Source organism: Dunckerocampus dactyliophorus, chromosome 16, assembly GCF_027744805.1.
Source record: "Dunckerocampus dactyliophorus isolate RoL2022-P2 chromosome 16, RoL_Ddac_1.1, whole genome shotgun sequence".
NCBI classification, from domain to species: domain Eukaryota; kingdom Metazoa; phylum Chordata; class Actinopteri; order Syngnathiformes; family Syngnathidae; genus Dunckerocampus; species Dunckerocampus dactyliophorus.
In genome coordinates, this window is record NC_072834.1 from 15,041,912 (window position 1) to 15,061,088 (window position 19,177).

Here is a 19,177-nt window from a genome sequence, read left to right on the forward strand (position 1 = left end):
AAATGTGTGGTAGTAGAGATGCTAACGCTAACTTATTGTATGTACATGAGGTTGATAACTAAATTGTTCTGGGGACACATTTTCAGAAAACTATAGAATGGAGGAGGAAGGCACACTGCTCCTTTCAGTTTTATTTTGTATAAAATGCCAAAGCAAAGCTCCGTTGTACCTTACATAGACACAAATAAATCATAGTCATAAAGTCAGACAGTAAAACACAAGTCAAAGATCCTCTATGACAGGAGTGCTGTGATGCTTTTAAGGACATACTGGCAAAAAACAAAACAAAGATCCTTTGTATGACAGGTTTGTTGTGTTGCTTTTGAGGACCTACTGCTCCCCCCCCCCCAAATGCTAGTCAAAGATCCTCGAAATGAGAGGACCGACCGCTCTGCTGTTTTTCAAGGCATACAGTACTGCACAAAAGAGCTGAAGAGCCCCTAAATAACAGGAACGCCCTGCTGTTGTTAAGAATCTACTGCAAACTACACAACTCCAACTTGCTCTAAATGAGAGGACTAACCACTCTGCTGTTTTTAAAGACATACTGCAAAAGATCTTCTATAAGACAGGAGCACTCTGCTGTTTTTAAAGGAACTTCTGGCAAAAAAAACACTAGTCAAAGATCCTTTATGTGACAGGAGTGCTGTGCTGTTTTTGAGAACCATTTTCCAAAAATGCTAGTCAAAGATCCCCTATATGACAGGAGTGCTCTGCTGTTTTTAAGGAGCTACTATCAAACAAAAAAAACACTATGTCAAAGATCTTTTATATGACAAGACCACTCTGCTGCTTTTAAGAATCTACTGCAAAATACACTCCTCAAACTTGCTGTAAATGAGAGGACTAACCACTCTGCTGTTTTTTAAGGAACTTCTGGCAAAAAAAACACTAGTCAAAGATCCTCTATGTGACAGGAGTACTGTGCTGTTTTTGAGAACCATTTTCCAAAAATGCTAGTCAAAGATCCTCTATACGACAGCAGTGCTCTGCTGTTTTTAAGGCGCTACTACCAAACAAAAAAAACACTAGTCAAAGCTGCTGTTAAGAATCTACCGCAAAGTTGAAGATCCTCTATATGACAGGAGTGCTGTGTCTTCAAGAATCTACTGCAAAATATCGTAGTCAAAGATTCTTTATATAACAGGAGTGCTGTGATGTTTTCAAATACATACTGCAAAATACTGTAGTCAACCCTTGACCAAAAACCCTAGTTAAGAATCTCTATATGACAAAAGTGCTCTGCTGTTTTTAGTAATCTGTTGCAAAAATGGTTGTCCTTCCCAAGTTTTGAACTGACCTTATGAGTGGGGTCTGATGTCATTGCTGGGAAGGATTTGGTCCACAGGCAAGCAGTCGAATAACAGGCAGTATGGAAGAAAACTAGAGAACTTTCATATGAAAGGTCTGTAGACACTTTCTCATTCAACATCATGTCTCCAAACGTTTGAATGGCACATGCATCTATGTGTTGTTTTTGTAAATAAAGTTATGCATTCATTGATCCTCATGTGGCCTCAAGCATGGGAACATCTTAAAAAGTTGTTCACTGGATGAGTGTGATGATGGTGGCAATGCAGCGAGGACCAGATCGTGTGTCTCATGTGTTTTTCATGAAGGCGCTCACTTTCCAATCCTCTGCACCCCCCTTCCACCTCCCCCCACGTGTCAGGAATGGCGGCCCCCACTCGCTCGCGTCGGTACGCACTAAGCTGTAGTCTCCTTGCTATTTTGATGCTTATTAACGGACGCCGCTCATTCCCAGCCAGGGACATAATGGCGTAACGTGATCCCCAACATTCCCGCCACCCAGCAGCTGTCGACGCGCCGCTAACCAGGAAGTATGGAGAAAGAAGTCAGTGGTCACATGATCACATGTTTCATGGCCGACCGCCTATGGGAACCACTGATTGCTTCTCTGTGATGCAGCAAGAACACCACTCGTTTTTGAAAGACAGCCAAAGCTGGGACGATGTGTTGGCGCGTAAGATATTTTTAAATATTCCACCCATACCTGTCAGCACTCCTGTTTTCCCGGGAAACTCACGGTTTTTGCTCTTATGTCCCGACGTGGTCCCGTTTTAATAGTTTTACGTATTTTCCCTATATTTTAACTTCATGAATAAACGCTCCAGCACATCTTTTGGTCCGCTCAAGTGAATCATTTTTGAAAAATGCGGGATGCCATTGGAAATTCTGATGCTTAAGACCAGAATTTTCCCTCCCCTGTGAAAAATAACCCTTCTTTTTCCTTATTTTCTGAAAAATGTCCCTTATTTCCCAATGCAAATGTTGACAGGTATGATTCCACCTTGCGAGCAACTCATCTTTTTTTCACTCTGCCAACCATCTTTTCTCCTTGTCTGGACAAGAACCCTACTGATTTTGTGTGACATCCTACAAAAGAGGTCTGAGGTCGTAGGTGAAATCATTCATCAAAAATGAATATGCTTATTTTTATCTCTTTATGATCATTTGAAACATTTTTAAGTTGCATTGCATTTCGGACCAATAACCCTACTGGTTTTGAGTGAACTCCAAAACTGCGTTCAAAAGTTTAATTCTGACTTTTCGGGTACTCCAGTTTCCTCCCACATTCCAAAAACATGCATGTTAGGTTAATTGGCGACTCTAAATTGTCCATAGGTATGAATGTGAGTGTGAATGGTTGTTTGTCTATATGTGTCCTGCCATTGGCTGGTGACCAGTCCAGGGTGTACCCCCCCTGTCGCCCAAAGTCAGCTGGGATAGGCTCCAGCATTCCCCAGCGACCCTAATAAAGAAAAGCGGCATAGAAAATGACTGAATGAATGAATTTCAAACCGATGTTATTCAGTGTTTGATGCAAGCACCCTGTTGAATTTGAGCGACACGCAACAGAAAACAAAGGCTCAGGAAGTTGAGGTCACAGGTGGTGTTTTCACCTCTCTAGTCGTCACACGTTTCCATCAATCTTCATTACACGTGACAGGATTTAATTGTTCAACGCCGAAGAAAGACCCTTATTGATGCTTTGAAAAAACAAATAAGAAGATAATTGAATTTGTCTACTGGTCAGGATTTGTAACGTTCAGGGATTTTCTTTTTTGTTCAGAAAATGCTATCCATCGGAAAAGGTCGCTATGGTCAAAAGAGACGTCAAAAGATATGTTGTCCACCATTCTTTTAGGTTCTTCAGAGATCCTTGCTGTTGGTGCAAGTATGCTACTGATTTTGAATGCTAATTTTCCAGCATAAATAATTAGCGTCTTCAGTATTAGAGCAGGAACACTATTGATTTTGACGGGTGTACATGAAAAGAGGGCCGAGGTCGCTTCCACTTGACAGTATGTCAGTGCAAGGCTCCTGCTGATGTTGAAGTAGCTGGTGCCGCACGCACTGTAGCTGCGAGAATCCTAGTGACTTTGAAGCCTTCATAATCCCTTCATCATCTCGTCACCTCATCATCCTGCTAAGCTTCTTTTCTGGTCCACCTTGATGATCTCCACTGGAATGCTTGTGCACACACACATGCACATGTCTCAGCCTCTTTGTAGTGTGTGTGTGTGTGTGTGTGTGTGTGTGTGTGTGTGTGTGTGACCTTAAGTGTGAGAAAGTCTCACTGCACTTCATCACCACCAGGGACCTTATTTATGGACCTGCGTGTGTATGTGTGTGTGTACGTGTGTGTGTCACTTTGTCTTTTACTGTGCCAGTTTTACCATGGAAACCTCTTCCACTATCAAACTGAGAGCTGTTTCTAATAAGCCAGAAAGCAGTGGTGTCCAAAGTGCGGCTGGGGAGCCAATTTTGGCTTTTGGTTTTTTATTGGCCTCTGGCATATGCTAAAAATAAATTCATTATCAATGAGATACAGTATACTGTATTATTAGATACTACTATATATGTATTTGCTTTGTCAGCTATTACACAAAGCTAAAAAGATTCCTTCGAAAACTTTACCTTATATTTTCCTACATTGGATTAGTTTTAGCATCTTTAATGTACAAAATATATCCTTGCATTTTTTTGGTATGCGGCCACCCCTCTTTGGACACCCCTGTAAATAAGATATGTATGATATGTACCGTAAATTCCACACCCACTAAATTTAGAGGAAAAGACAGATTTGTACATTAATAAGCCACACCAGTGTATAAGTCGCACATGTCCATGTCATAAAATGGCATACTGTGGCACACACGAGTCTGTGAGGACAATGCAGCTCTTTATTTGACGGGAGCCAATCATGAGCTATGAAAAAACCCACGATGAGCTTGTCCACCCATTGGGAATTGCAGGAGGTCATTACTCAATATAACAGTCTGACCCACGCTGTCATCTTACATAGAACACTAAACTCATCACACAGCAACTTAACACTGAAAGGTATACCTAATACATAAACAAACATGTACCAATATGAGTTAAAAAAGCCAACATACTAAAGTTTTCCTATACTATTATTGATAGTGTTTGTGTATGCAACTTGCACGCCGGGGGCTCAAAGCACTGTCCACCAAATGACAGTCGAGCGTGCAAGGCATTGACCTAAAAGCCCGAGCTGTCGACTCGATGTCCACCGCGACTCTAAAGGCAGCGGGAAGTGAAGTTTTCTGATGTACTTTTGCCCGGCTGCACCAGTTGGCATCTGTTACGTGGCTCACTGAAGTAGTGATGGGTGACACCAGGTTTTTTCATTCAATACGATACATGGTAAATACTGGCCAAAGTGTATTTTTGGTCACGTATTGCACACTGTATACAAATAGAGTAATGCGTGATTAGTGCATGAAACATTCCAAGTATTTAAAAACTAGTTTCTTTATGAACACATTATTGATGTATATAATGAGCCCCACTACACAGAAGTCCATACAGTGAGCAGCAGGTCACTTGCGTGGAGATTTTTTGACTCGTAACTGAGAGTTTAGCTTGGCTGAGGGGAGTGATGGCGTGCCCGGCATAGATCTGCAAAATCCATTAAGAGGGACAGAGGAAGACGGTGGAAGGAGGGACTTGGAAGATGGAAAGGCCTGTTTGGGTTTGGCTTGTGTACTGGAGAGGACAGCTTTTTTTTCTCTCAACTATAAGATAAAGTGTTGCATGTATGCGTGATGTATTGAAACATCTCTGCTTCCTGTTCGATACCGCTGGCTTGCAGGCTTGTGTGCTGCACACAAAGATTACGGGCTGCCATGCCAGATGTCATGTGGCCGAGACAGCGTGGAGCCCTTAGCGTCCGTCTGTCAGTGTGGTCGCACGGAGATGATGTCATCTCACACACACACACACACACAAACACTTCCAGTGTGAGGGATGAGCAGCTTCTTGTAGTCAACCTACACTGCGGCATGCTATACAGTACGTAGTCATGTGAAAAAAATCTACTCCTGAAGGGCTTCACACAAAAGGGTGAAAATGTGTCAAAACATGCACCCCTACTGCGTTGCCTGTGCTATTATTTTTCTGACTAATACACCACATGGCGGTGCTGTTATTAACCCCCATAAGTTGAATAACTTGTAAAATCTCTTAAATCAATAAATACAGTTATTTTGGCTAAAGAAAAACTGAAAATCTTGAGTATGTACTCAAATCTGAGATTTATTACTTAAAATAGGCAAAATAATTAAATAGCGTTTTGGCAAGTCATATTTTTTATGTTTCTGTGTTAATTATTTAGCTTATTTTAATACATAGTATTTTAATAGTAAGGTAAGCATTCGTCTTATGAAGTGCGCTGCAAGAAAAAAAAACTTTTCACTTTGATTTCAGATAAAATGGAACCCGGGTTAGCGTCATTAATCCATTTCAGAAGGTCTGACTCTAGCCAAAACAATTTTTTCAGTGAGAAATTGTGTAAATACAATGAATCCATTCCAGAAAGCCAAAAAGTGTTAACACAAATGTTAACATTTAAGATAGTTAGTTACAATTATAGTTTTGCATGCAGAAAACAATTATAAATGCGTCTAAATGATGAGTGAAAAGGATAAATGAACATGTAACGTTACTTTTACCTTTATTGAAGACATGATTGTTGACAAAGATGCGACGATGAGTTATTTCTTGAATTCAATAGTGTTTCTCACCTCAAGTCTGCTTTTCTTTTGATCACAGCCGCAAAACAAACCAAAATGGAGCCAAAGAAAGTTGCAAGTCACAGCATTTTGAGAAAGAAGGCAAGAAACACTACTAAATTCAATATATCTCATAGTAAAGCACCAAGGTGGTGTGTATATTGATCTCATTGTCACATCATGTCTGGTCAAAGTAACCTTAAATGTTCATTTATCCCTTTCATTCATCATTTATATGCATTTTTTGTTTAAAACTATAACTGCAAAACATAAGACGTGTTTTGTGTTAACATTTTGGAGACTTGCAGCGTAGCTGTGTTAGTTGGCGAGTTCACTGCTGACGACATCATAGACAGACAACAGAGCTGACTTCCGCTTCCTGTTTCCATGTACAGTATTAGCAAGCTGCTAACACAGAAGTTTTGTGATAAAAATTAATTAAGAATACAGTCGGACTCACGCAGTGTATTAATAACACGACAAGACGCATGCTATATTGTACGCTAACCGGAAAACGTACGCAAAGCGAGGCAAAACTTTGGTGAACATTTTCGACGTTAACCGAATGCTAAACAAGGTTCAACTGAATTTAAAAGCAAGAAATATCGCAGGAATGAGCTGATGAGCTCCGACCTCAATGTATTCAAGATTCAAGATTCAAGATTCAAGAGAGTTTTATTGTCATGTGCATGGTAAAACAGCAGTTATACCATGCAATGAAAATCTTATTCTGTTCATTCTCCCACGAAAAGAAAGAAAACACAAGAAAGAATAAGAACATAAGAAACATAAACACATAAACATAAATACCAATAAATTAAGCAACAACAACAGAAGAGACATTAATACAAGTAAATAATACAAACAAATAAATACATAAATAAATAAATAAATAAATAAAGTGCTATGAGTGTGTGCGTGTGTTGCGTGCGGCGTGTGCGAGTGCTTCGTTGAGAAGCCTGATGGCCTGTGGGTAAAAGCTGTATGTATGTGAATGTAACCGAAAAAAAATGTCTCACATGCTAGTATTTAGTAGCATTCATTTGCATGTACTTTTTTGTGGTTCTGAGCAATATCCCAATGTAACCTCTCTCCTCAAAGATGAGAAATTTCCATGAGTTGACCTGATCCTTCCATTCTGCATATTAAGGCCCAAAGCTTTGCATTGGCCCGCAATCAAAGACAGGTCACCTGCTTGGATGGCATCTATGCTAACCGCTATACCAGTAATGCTACACACAGACATGAGGGAGCACAATATGTGGGGATGCTGTTTTATTGTCACCAGTTCTTGTCTTTCTTTGGCATTTTTTGACTTGACAATCATCTGTTCAAAAGAGGGCCACTAGAGGGAGCTAGTCAAAAACTGTCCTCATGACAGGGAAGCGATGTCATGGATAAAGTGTTGACATTACAGATGGTTGACGACTGCGTGAAAAGACTCTTTTTCCGACATGATTCCCATATTGCCCCCTAAAGACAACCATCAGAGTCGCAATGGCTTCACTTTTTCCATCTGCTTTGTTCTCCTGAGAGGATGCATGGCGGGCGTGTTTGGCTCTCACTCGTCTATCTGCACTTGCTAAAGAAACTCCACAAGTGTCCAAGTCCAAAACAAAATCAAAGGAATGCGCGCGTGCAGACAAGATGCCGGCTGGCTGCAAGTTTTGCAAGGCACTCCAGATGTGGAGGTCAGCGACCATAGTGGAGGGGCTGGTGTCCATGTCCCTCCTCCCGTCTCCCAGAGGAGCAATAGATGTTATTAATCTGTCCGCCTCACGGGACTCATAAACTACTGCATGCGGTCACGGTCAGTGGGAAGGCGGATTCATTGGATATTAAATCATGCTTTCTATTTGCTTGGGATTAGGTTTTAAGGAGCATTAAAAAAATCAATTTACAAATTAGAAGCATTGTCCTTTTTAATGCAACTCTGTATTGGACAGGGAACATATTTGTTAGCTTAAGTGCCTTTTCAAGATATGAGCATTTATCCCAGTCAACCAATTGAAAAGGACCAGTATCAGAAAAATTCCTGTCAAAATTTTGAATAGGTCTGCTGCCTGTTGCTCACCTCTGACCTGGAGTTTGAGAACACCTTGGTGGCTTGCAGGTTTTGTCCTCGAAACACTTTTAACCTTGCCAGAATGACTACGAGACCGTAATGCTAACAATGCTAACAACTGCCATGCTAGTAACCAGTAAGGATACAATGTGATATATCGAGTGATATAACGTGCATCGCCTGAAGGGTAGGTTCCTAATCAAGTGTCTCATTTTCAAATGTGAATGTTCCATGGTTTGTTCTGCATTCGTTGCAGCAGGATATGATATAAGAAGAAAAAAATCATAAGTATGAGGAATAATAGGAAGGGCTGCACTCCACATTTAGGCCCATAACAAGTTTCTTGCTGGATCTGCTTGGTCACGAGCTCACATGGCCCCAATGCAAGTGGACCATAACAGCGAAAAATGAAAATGCATTCTCGTATACGCATTTTTTATTCAGATTCTTACCAAATTATATGGGCTACTTGTTCAGCACGTGTGCCACCCTTCCACCACAATGGGTCGTGTAGCTTTTGCATAATCCTGTGAAAACAAACAACAATCCTAATGCTACTTCTTACCCTCATTCTTGGAAAAGGTTGTGAAAGAGTGGGATGCTGTTTGGTGAATCATTTAATAATAGAAAAGTACTGCAAATAAATGAACTATAAGCAAAGTGGCTTTTAATGGGATTTGCCACTGTTTAGGGTGTCCCTAAAGTTTGCACACATTGGCAAAAAGAAATGAAAAGTATTCAGTTGGACTATTAAGAAAAAAGACATTTTTAACATGAATTCCAAAATTTGTGAGCCAAGGTTGATGCAATTTACAAGATTCACATGAATTCAACGCATTAACTCCACATGTCCATTCACCTCCATAGGTAACGTTTATTTGTATTTCCAAGTGTGTTTGTGCGAAATGCTAACTAGGAAGCTCACTATTAGCCTGCTGCCCTCAGCTAGATGAGCTTCTTTGTGCTGCAGATGTGCAAGGCATTCCTCAAATTAACCATCCAATTTATATAAGCAATGTGGGAGGGACTGTCTGGATAACTATAGCTTGGCTAACACCTGACGACTCAATGCTTCATCCTGTTTTAAAATGATATTAAAAAGTTGTCATCCATGAACTCTCTTAAGTCATCAGTGCATCATCATTGTCATCTTCAAACTGCTGCATCTCTCTGCTCACAAGCCATAAGGAAGGAGTTATGGGCTAGGATGGTTCCCTTCATCACGGGATGTTTTGAAAAGTTACACGGCCAATAAATCTCCCCACATGAACACGAGAGGGAAATGCCCAAACGGTTGCTCTCATCTTGAACGGCGTGTAAATATTTGAAGGGCTGAGCTGTATATCTCTGCAAGGCCTTTGGAGTTGAGGATAAACACGCCAAAGCGGCTGCATGTAAATCCTCCATCATAGACGTTTGAGACATGTTGATGCGTTCCTGCTAGAGTTTAGAAGGTGAGCTGGTGTCACCAGACAAAGTGCATGATCCATCGCTGTCAGCAAAGCCACTTTACGCAAATAAAGGATTGAGCCGTGACGTTAGTGTGTAGCGTTACAGTATGTCAGGGTTTCTATTTATGTTGCGCTCGCGTGAGTACGGAGGCGGTGGATGCCCGCTGACTTTATTATGCTTCCCTCTGGATTTCAAAGCCTTCCTGCTTTGATCAGTCCAAAATGTTCCTGCTCAATAAATCAGGAGCTTTCAGATGAATATCCTTTATTATTGCATTCCGATCCTGGACAGATTCCGAGTTTCAATTCCATGCTCTGGCAGATCCACCTGCTCCATCCTGAAAGTTCTCTCTGAAATGTTTTATGATGGGAAAGTCTTTGATACACGTTATGGTTTGTCTCGTGTGTCCCAGGTGTAGCTGAGCCATGTCTTTAAGAAGAGAAGGGTCAAGATGGCGGCTCAGTGGACCGTCTTTGTGCTCAGGGCTTTGGCGATGGTGGCGGCCGCTCGTCATTCTGGTCCTGCTTCAGTCGTCCGCCGTCCTTGGTGCGCTGGAGCTGCAGCTGGACGAGGAGCAGCCGGAGGGGACCATTGTCGGGGACATCAGTGCCGGGTTGCCGCCTGGTGAGACGGCAAGTCTTTATTTCATCTCGGACCATGAGGGAACAGGTGTGGGGAGTGATCTCAACATCGATGACACCACGGGGATAATAACCACAGCGCGCCGCTTAGACCGCGAGCAAAGGGACCACTACAGTTTCATTGCCGTGACCATGACAGGCGTCACCATCGAGGTGTCAATCAGCGTCAATGACATCAATGACCACGCGCCTGCGTTCCCCAGAAAGAAAGCGGTTCTCAAGATCCCAGAGCACACGGCTGAGGGGACGAGGTTTTCCTTGGAACCGGCGACAGATGCGGACAAGGACCAGCTGACCACGCAAGGCTACGCTATTCGTGAGGGTAATGTGGGCCAGGTGTTCCGCCTGGAGACAAAGAGAGCTGCCAACAAGGCGCTCTATTTGGACCTGGTTGTCAACGGACTGCTGGACAGGGAGAAACGTTCATCATACATCTTAGTCCTGGAAGCCTTTGATGGGGGCTCTCCCAGGAGGGTGGGGTCTATGACCCTGGAGGTGGCTGTGACTGACATCAACGACCACGCGCCGGTCTTCAACCAGAGCAGATACCATGCTATCATTTCAGAAAGTCTCCCACAGGGCAGCAGCATTCTGCAGGTGATCACATTATCTCTTCATGAGGGGTGTGTCCTGGTGCAAGTGGACTAACAGACTCTTTCTTGGTTGCAGGTGTTTGCAGCAGATGAGGATGAGGGCGATAACGGTCTGGTGCTTTATGAGATCAACCGACGTCAGAGTGATCCTGACCGCTACTTCGTCATGGACCTCAAGTCCGGGGTCATCACCCTAAACAGACCACTGGACTATGAGCTGAAACGAGTGCATGAACTAGTGGTCCAGGCTAGGGACAACGCCAGCCAACCCGAGGTACTGCACCACTTACATCATGGCTGAGGTCATTCCATCTACACATGACCTGATATGACGTGTGTTCCATGAGCATATGAAGATAAATGACATATTCTTCATCTCCTTTCCCAGGTGACCAACGCGTTTGTGACCATCCATGTGCGTGACTACAATGACAACCAGCCCACCATGACTATCATCTTTCTCAGTGAAGATGGCTCTCCGAGGATCTCTGAGGGAGCCCACCCGGGTCAGTACGTGGCTCGCATATCTGTCACCGACCCCGACTACGGAGAGTATGCCAATGTCAACGTGTCTTTGGAGGGGGGCGATGGGAAGTTTGCACTCACAACCAAGGACAGCATCATCTACCTGATTTATGTCGATCAGGTGTTGGACAGAGAGGAGAGGGACTCTTATGACCTCAGGGTGATGGCCACAGACTCTGGCACGCCCCCCCTCAGGGCGGAGTCGTCTTTCACCATCCAGGTGACTGACGTGAACGACAACCCCCCACTATTTGACCAGCAGGCCTACAGACAGACCATCCCCGAGGTTGTCTACCCAGGGTCCTTTGTTCTTCAGGTTACCGCCCGAGACAAGGACCAGGGCCACAACGGGGAAATCAGATACAGCCTCCTGAAGGGGAAAAACTCTCACTCCGACTGGTTCTCCATTGACCCGGTCACGGGGATCATTACCACGGCGACTGCCCTGGATTTTGAATCGGAGCCCGCTCCTAGTGTGACCGTGGTTGCGACGGATGGTGGACGGCCACCGCTGTCTTCCACGGCTCAAGTGAACATTGTGCTGCAGGATGCTAACGACAACACGCCTGTGTTCTCCAGCAGCTTCTACAACGCCTCCATCAAGGAGAACACGCCAGCCGGGACCTGCTTCCTGGAGGTAAGACAGTTTTTACCCCATTTTCTCAAGCTGACAGTAGCATGCCATCTTGTGTGTAAAGCTACTGCAGCCTCTGTCTCTGTGTCCTCTTGCTCACCTTGGGGTGTTTCCATGGTAACCAGGCCATCAGCACTACACAGGTCTTTGGTATCATATTGTGATGGCTCGACTAGTTCTTGCGTTTGTGGAGAGAATTCTGTTTTTTGGAAGTTTTTTGCTCAAATTTACAAATGTTTCAGATTAAATGACCCACATTTGGATCTTAATTTGGATGATTGAAGGTTTTGGTTTGGGATTAATTAAGATCCACAGACCTTTGATTCCAGCTGTAACACTTGAATTGCGAGTGACTCTGAGGTACTCTGGCATGATTTGAGACAGATTTCCTTCACAAACCTCGCGGGTGGTTCTCTAGTGTTGTCAGTCAAGTTCCATTCACTCATTCCGGCACGTTCCTCAAGGTCGGATCAGGTCTGAGCCAAGATTCTAGGCAGGCTTCCTGCAGAGGCTGTGAGTTTTAGGATAATGGGAGTGGAATTCTTCTCTCAGGAGTTTTTGTTCCTTTCATTCCCAACTACTCCATGTGTCACTCTTGTTTATTCTCTTTCTTTTAAAGTCTTGTTGCTTTCTTTCCCCCTCCACACAAATTCATTTCTAGAGTGTAGGAAGCACCTTATCAGCTCCAAAGTCATTGGAAAAGTGTTGCAGTGTTTATTCTTTTGGGACACAAAGGGCTTATTTATTTTATGGTTTCCCTGCTTTCCTCTCCCCCCGTCCCCTCATTTCCTTCAAGTATTTCCCAGGCGAGAGAAGTCGTTGGGCCTCTGTGTGCTCTATTATTTGTGTGTGAGTGCGTGCGTGTGTGAGATCTTGGTAGAGGTAGAGGTCATGAGTATGGCCTCCATTGGAGCTGCTGGTGGAAATGAACCAACTCATTGGATGTAATAGTTGCTGACTAAATGCTGAATGAGCTGACACGATCACGATTTAAGTCTTCTTTAAGGAAAGTATTTTGCTTGTGGCAAGGCTCAAACTTTGCAGGGATGGCGTCAAATGCAGTGATCCTCAGGCATCCCACCAGCAGATGTCAGTAAAAGGAATGTGAAAGAAAAGGCAGATACTCATAACTCTTAATCAACGGGGTTGGCCGAGAGTCTTTTGTTGTCCATGAATCTTAATTTAGCAAGACACTTTGGACAATTGTCTGCTTCTAACATTGAGGAAATACTTTGGGAAAGGCTTTTTGGAGGAACTTGACTTGATCCAGCAATCCTTCAAGTGTTGCAACTCTTACAGTTGCTTGGTGACCTTGACGTGATTTGAACACCCGACCCACTGATTTGGAACCATGAGGGTAAAGGGTTAGTTTGAAGTCATTTAGAATATTGTAATAATACAGTAAGGTGTTTAAGCCTAAGAGTTAACTAGCAAAATCTCTAGATTAGAGCCCTGTGGGACTCCTGTGTTAGCGTGTTAGTCAAAAGAGAGGGATGGACAGCTCAGAAGGAACATGTTCCTGTCAAGCATGCTGGCTTTTTTCCTGAATCTTAATTTAGCAAGACACAGCTGTATGCTTCCAGCTTTGCAGGAAGACTTTGGAGACTTTTTCGCAAGTTTGGAATTGACAAGTCTAAAAGTGAGCCTGACGTGATTTGAACATGCAGTCTTCTCATCTGGAGTCAGACATGCTACAAGGTCTTACAGCTCACCTGAGCAAGCTTTTCCTTCTCACTCAGGTCCAACCCATGTAACAATCTTCACTCAGACAGCTCATATCTGCAAAGACACTTCCTGTAGCTGTCCCAATACCTTTGAGTGTACATCTTGAAAGTCAATTATGAAGGAGGGGAGGGTCTTTAGTCTGTACACAAGTGGTCACCGACCTTTTTGAGCCCAAGATTCCTGATCTTGGCCGTGAATCTGCACAAGATCCCCCCAACCAGGATATATATATGCATGCCGAGAAAAAAAATATGTAAAATATATTTAAATTATATATTAAATTCTATTTATTTATTTATTTTGTAGAAGGGTTTACTTTTATTTTGTAGACAGTAAAGTAAAAAGTGATAGATATTTAACGCTTTGTCTTTAAATACAAAGCTTTTTTGTTACTATTCAACATTTCAGCTTTTTCTCATTGCCCCTTTTGCTCTATTTTTAAAACTTTTGTTGTTTTTTCAAATGTTATTTTGTTTCTGCAGTGATGAAATGACAAATGAGCAACGGGCCGTGGATGGCCCTCGAGCCGCACTTTGGTCACCCCCTCTTTGTCGGTCAGACTTATGAGCAAATTACAACTCGGCTTGTTGGGTCAGTGTCGTGGGCGAGTGGTGGTGGTTTTTTTGGAGGTGCGCGTCTATGGAGTTATATTTGTGTCTTAATTTTTGAGGTAGCAAAAGCAGATTTTTAGTCATATTAACGTGCAGTAACTACTGTTGTGTGCTCAGGCACATCGCTGCGCTCTGTCACCCCTTCTCTCCCTCTCGCTCGACCCTTCTGCACTTTGTTCACTCGACTTTTGCTAGCATGGCGAGGGGAGCCGGTGTACTAGTATCTCCGGCTGGGTTTTGGGCACTGGGCTTGTGGGCTGTTGGTAAAGTCCCAAAGATCGACCAGTAGCTCGCAATCGACGGGTTGGTAACCCCTGTTGTACACTGTCACAAATATAGTTACAGTAGGAGTCCTTTTGTGTCCCTCAATGTTCAATATGAAACACTAATGAGCCCCATAAAAGTAATTATTGGACTCCTAGGTAACTGTTTGCAGTTTTGCATTTGCACAAAAGGTACACAAAGTGTGAAAAGTCAAATATCTAAGCAGAAGCACAAAGGGTACCACCCCCGTGACAATTTGCACCAGCAAAGTCAGTGTTTTCTTCACCTATCACTTCCTCGGGGCGTACCAATACTTTTGTCCACACATCCATCATGTCCATTTAGCATCGCGTGTCAGTGAGCCTATGCATGACACACATCATGCACGGCTAAGCAAGTGTGATATAGCTCCCCTGTGGTGTTCAACATGTGCTTTCCTGGTTACGATGGTTGAACACGTTGTTGGACCTGCACATGTGCTCCAGGCTTGGAGGCGAGGGGTTAGTTTGGAGTTCAGTTAGAATATGACTGATTTTACGTTTTTTAAATCTAAGAGCTAAATAGCAAAGGTTTTAGGATAGAGCCCTGGGGGACCCCTGTGCTGCTAAGGTGTTCAGGAGCAAGAGAGAATGATGGATTGCGCAGAAGGAAGGTGTTCCTGTCTAACATGCTAGCTATGGAGATGTTTTCCAGTCAATCATTTACTTGAGCAGACTGCTAATTGAAAATAGAAGCGTGTGGGGTGAAGGCGACTAAAATAGAGCAAGGACATCGGGAAGCAGTTTCTTTTCACAGGTGGAGAAGGCCCTCCTGCTAAAGCACTTGAGTCAACACCGCTCGGCCTGGAAGCCTTCAGACTTCTTCACGCGATGTCGACATTCCAGGAGTCCGTGGTGGACGTCTGTACGGCTCAGGGAGGAATGCTCTGAGAAGCTTCGACTTTTCTGAGGGAGGAATGGGACAGGAGGACAAAACGTTAGCAAAAGTAGCATAGCTAAGTGCGCTACAGCGCTAACATTACAGTCACACAGTTACCAGCTACATCATGCTAGTTAGCCTAGTCGCTGAAGAACAAAACCAAAATCCAACTTACAGCTCCCTCATCTGTAACTGGCTGACAGATAGATGGCAGAGCTTTATTTTAAGGCACATGTGTCAAACTCAGGCCAATTTCATCCGGCCCCAGTTTGGCAAATAGCATTGAGTTGACCTGCCTCGTGGACCTGATCAAACAAAGTGCTGACAGCGATCACAGTAATGATATCCGCAGACTATCGGAAAGTAAAAATTTCAAGCAAATATGAACGGACATGAAAAAATGCACATTTCCCCCACTCCGATGTAAAAAAACGTCCATTTAAAAAAAAAAATGTAGGTCCATACATACATTCACCAGCTGTCAGGTTCCAATCCCAGCATTGTGTGCACGGGGAACCAGGATGAAAGGTGTGTAGGCTGTGTAAATCATTAAAAAGTCACTTTTGCATAATAGGAGACCTTTAAATGCAACCCAGCCGTAACGGTGTCATCTCCTCACATTTGAGCACGTCTGATTTTTTTTGTTGTGCGCGTTGTTTAATGTTGTCAACAGCTGTGAGTTGTGTAGCTTAGCACACAGCTGCCAGCTGTGGCGACACATGATGATGCGACATCTACGCGAGACTTTGAAAGGACCGGCCAATCAGCACACTCTATGTAAGCGCAGCGTAATCCCTGCAGTCTACAGGCCTGCCATGGTTCAAGGATCAGGAAGCAACAGCTGCAACTAAATTCATTAAGATTTGGTTTCAACTCCTTGATGGTGGAGTTTTATGATAGCTGCTATTAGCTGCTGTTAAAGCGCAGTTCACTGAGGCGTGATCGGCCTGGTGGACGCCTCACGCCTCATTAGACACAATACTCTGCACCATATGGCAGCGAGGTCTTTCCATTTTCTCTTTGTTTCATTCTTTCTTATAAGTCACCCTCCTCCCCCCTTTTTTTCTTACTTTTTGGCGTCACCTCTCATTGCTGAGATTTTCCTACGCTTGGCCTTCTCTTGTCTCCTGACTTTGTCCTTCCTTTTGGAAGGAACTCACAACTGGACTTATAAAGTATCAACATAAAAAAGGCAAAAAGTATCATTGGCACTTTTTGTCCTTTCACCTTTTTTTGTGCGTACGTGCACATGCACGTTTGTAGAAGAACTATCAGAGCAGCAGCGGCACATCCGTCAGACGTTGGTGCTGATGGAGACAATGGAGACACATTTGGCAGGAAGTACAAGTCCTCTGGAATCAGCTGAGAACTTTAACATACAATTGGTCAAAGATTCTCTATATAAAAGGAGCGCTCTCCTGTTTTTAAGGATCTACTGCTAGTCAAAGATCCTCTCTATGACAGAACTAAGCTGCTACTGCTCATCAAAGATTCTCCAGGAGCGCTCTGCTGTTTTTCAGGATCTACTGCAAAAATGCTAGTCAAAGTTCCTCTACATGACAGGAGTGCTTAGCTGTCTTGTTTTTTAGGACCTACTGCAAAAGTGCTCCTCACAGATCCTCTGTACGAAAAGAGCACTTTGCTGGTTTTAAGCATCTACTGCAAGTCAAAGATCGTTTTTATCACACAAGAACCCTGCTGTTTTTAAGGATATACTGCTAGTTAAAGATCTTCTGTATGACAGCAGCACTCTGCTGTTTTTAAGCAGTTACTGCTCATCATGAAAGGAGTGCTCTGTTGTTTTTAAAGATCTACAGTTGATGGCAGGGGTGTTTTGCAGGACCCACTGCAAAAATGCCACTCAGAAATCCTCTTTATGAAAGGAACGCTCTGCTGTTTTTAAGCATCTACTACTAGTCAAAGATCCTCCATATGACAGGAGTACTCTGCTGTTTTTAAGCAGCTACTACTCATCAAAGATCCTCTATTTTTAAGAACCTATTGCAAAAACACTGGTCAAAGATCCTATAAATGACAAGACGACTGCAAAAGTGGGAGTAAATGACACGAGGGCCCTGCTGTTTTTAAGGACCTACTGCTAGTCAAAGATCCTCTCACTCTGCTGCTTTTTTCGGCCCTACTGCAAAACACTAGTCAAAGATCCTCTATCTACAAGTAAAAGGAGTGCAAAAACAAGAGGCAGAATCCTCTACATGACAAGAGTGCTTCGCTGTTTTTAAGAGCTGTCTTTCAAAAATGCTAGTAAAAGATCTTCTAAATGAGAGGAGTGCTGTTTTTAGGAACTCGTGGACCTTTCTAATGTTATTCGTGGTTTGAATTTGGCCTGTGAGCCGCCTGTGAGAGTATCATAAACAACTGGAGGATGCCCAGTGCATTACATTGTGGTCATCTACACTCAAGCATTTTACATAATTAGACAGGATTTTGTCACACAATAGCTCTTGTGTACCTAATGAAGTGGCCACTGTGTAAAAGCAGCACACACACATACACACACACACATACACATTCAAGTGGCAGGTGATGGGTGTGGGGTGGGGGGGTGTTCCACAGTTGATGGGGTCATACTAAAGTAATTAAGGAGTAAAGTTGGCGTGTAAATGAGCTTCCTGTGTTTCTCCAGTAGATTGTGTGAGCCTTAAGAGTCCGGTCCAGCAGGTGGTCCTGGTCTTAAGTTCCAGAAGGTGTTGTTCCTTTCCCAGTGTATCACATTCTGTCATTTGGGCTTTGCAGGGAGATAGAAGTGAGATTAGAGGTCAGGCTGGGGCGCGACCTGGACGCTTGTGTACCTCGTCCAGTCTAGCACAGTTCTTTAATCTAGTGTCATTGCATCAGTGTGTGTGTGTGTGTGTGTGTGTGTGTGGTGTTGTGTCTTTTTTGTGCAGTGTTTGTCCGTGGCGGGTTCGTGGACAGTGCAGCAACTTGTGTTTGTTTTTTCACATGATTGATGGATGCAATCATGTGACCTCACTTGAACAACATGGCTGCGTTATTGTCCCACTTTTGATGCCAAAGCACACAAAGTGGACGGCGGTCCCGTCTGATGTGCGTGAGATCCCAGTGACTAGAAAGTACTTCATTTCCAATATGGACCCTCACGTTCTTTTGTTTTAGGAGAGAGGTTGTAAACAACAAATAAATGTAAAAAAAAACTGGTGGATGTTTTCCAAAATTAAATGTATTAATCATTTATCTATTTATTATTATTTTAAAATAAATATAAGAATCATTTATTATATTTGTGTCATATTTATGTAATATTTTATTCGTCAATATTTACATTTTGTTTGCCATTTTTTAATGTAATATGTTATTTATGTAATATTTGGTTATATTTGTTATTATTTAAATCTAGTCTTTCAATCATTTGAAAATAATTATTATTAAATTATAATTATCATTATAATTATATGTTGATTATATGTTGGTATAAGTCCGAAAACCGACCTACCTAACAAAAAAATAGATGACTAATTATTTTGACAAAATTAATTTGAAATGTTGATTCATTGCTAATTCATTAGATCTTTTCATGCATCGAACATGACATGACACTGCTTATAGCTGACACTCATATAACACCATGTAATGTATATACCGTATGTAGAAATGCTGTGTTTGGCTCTAGGGGAAGATAAAACAAGAAAAAGAAAACAGTAGTTGGTA

At 42.8% G+C, this 19,177-nt stretch overlaps 1 protein-coding gene across 1 annotated transcript in view; it reads left to right on the forward strand.

Annotated features, from left to right (window-relative positions):
- Positions 1–19,177, forward strand: part of LOC129169177 (protocadherin-16-like) — a 70,615-nt gene that overhangs the window by 5,106 nt on the left and 46,332 nt on the right. Inside the window, exons 2-4 of the mRNA XM_054755327.1 lie at positions 9,992–10,817; positions 10,890–11,087; positions 11,202–11,975. Of these exons, the coding sequence (XP_054611302.1) occupies positions 10,005–10,817; positions 10,890–11,087; positions 11,202–11,975 (1,785 nt within the window). The 5' untranslated portion in view covers positions 9,992–10,004. The remainder of the gene's footprint in view (positions 1–9,991; positions 10,818–10,889; positions 11,088–11,201; positions 11,976–19,177) is intronic.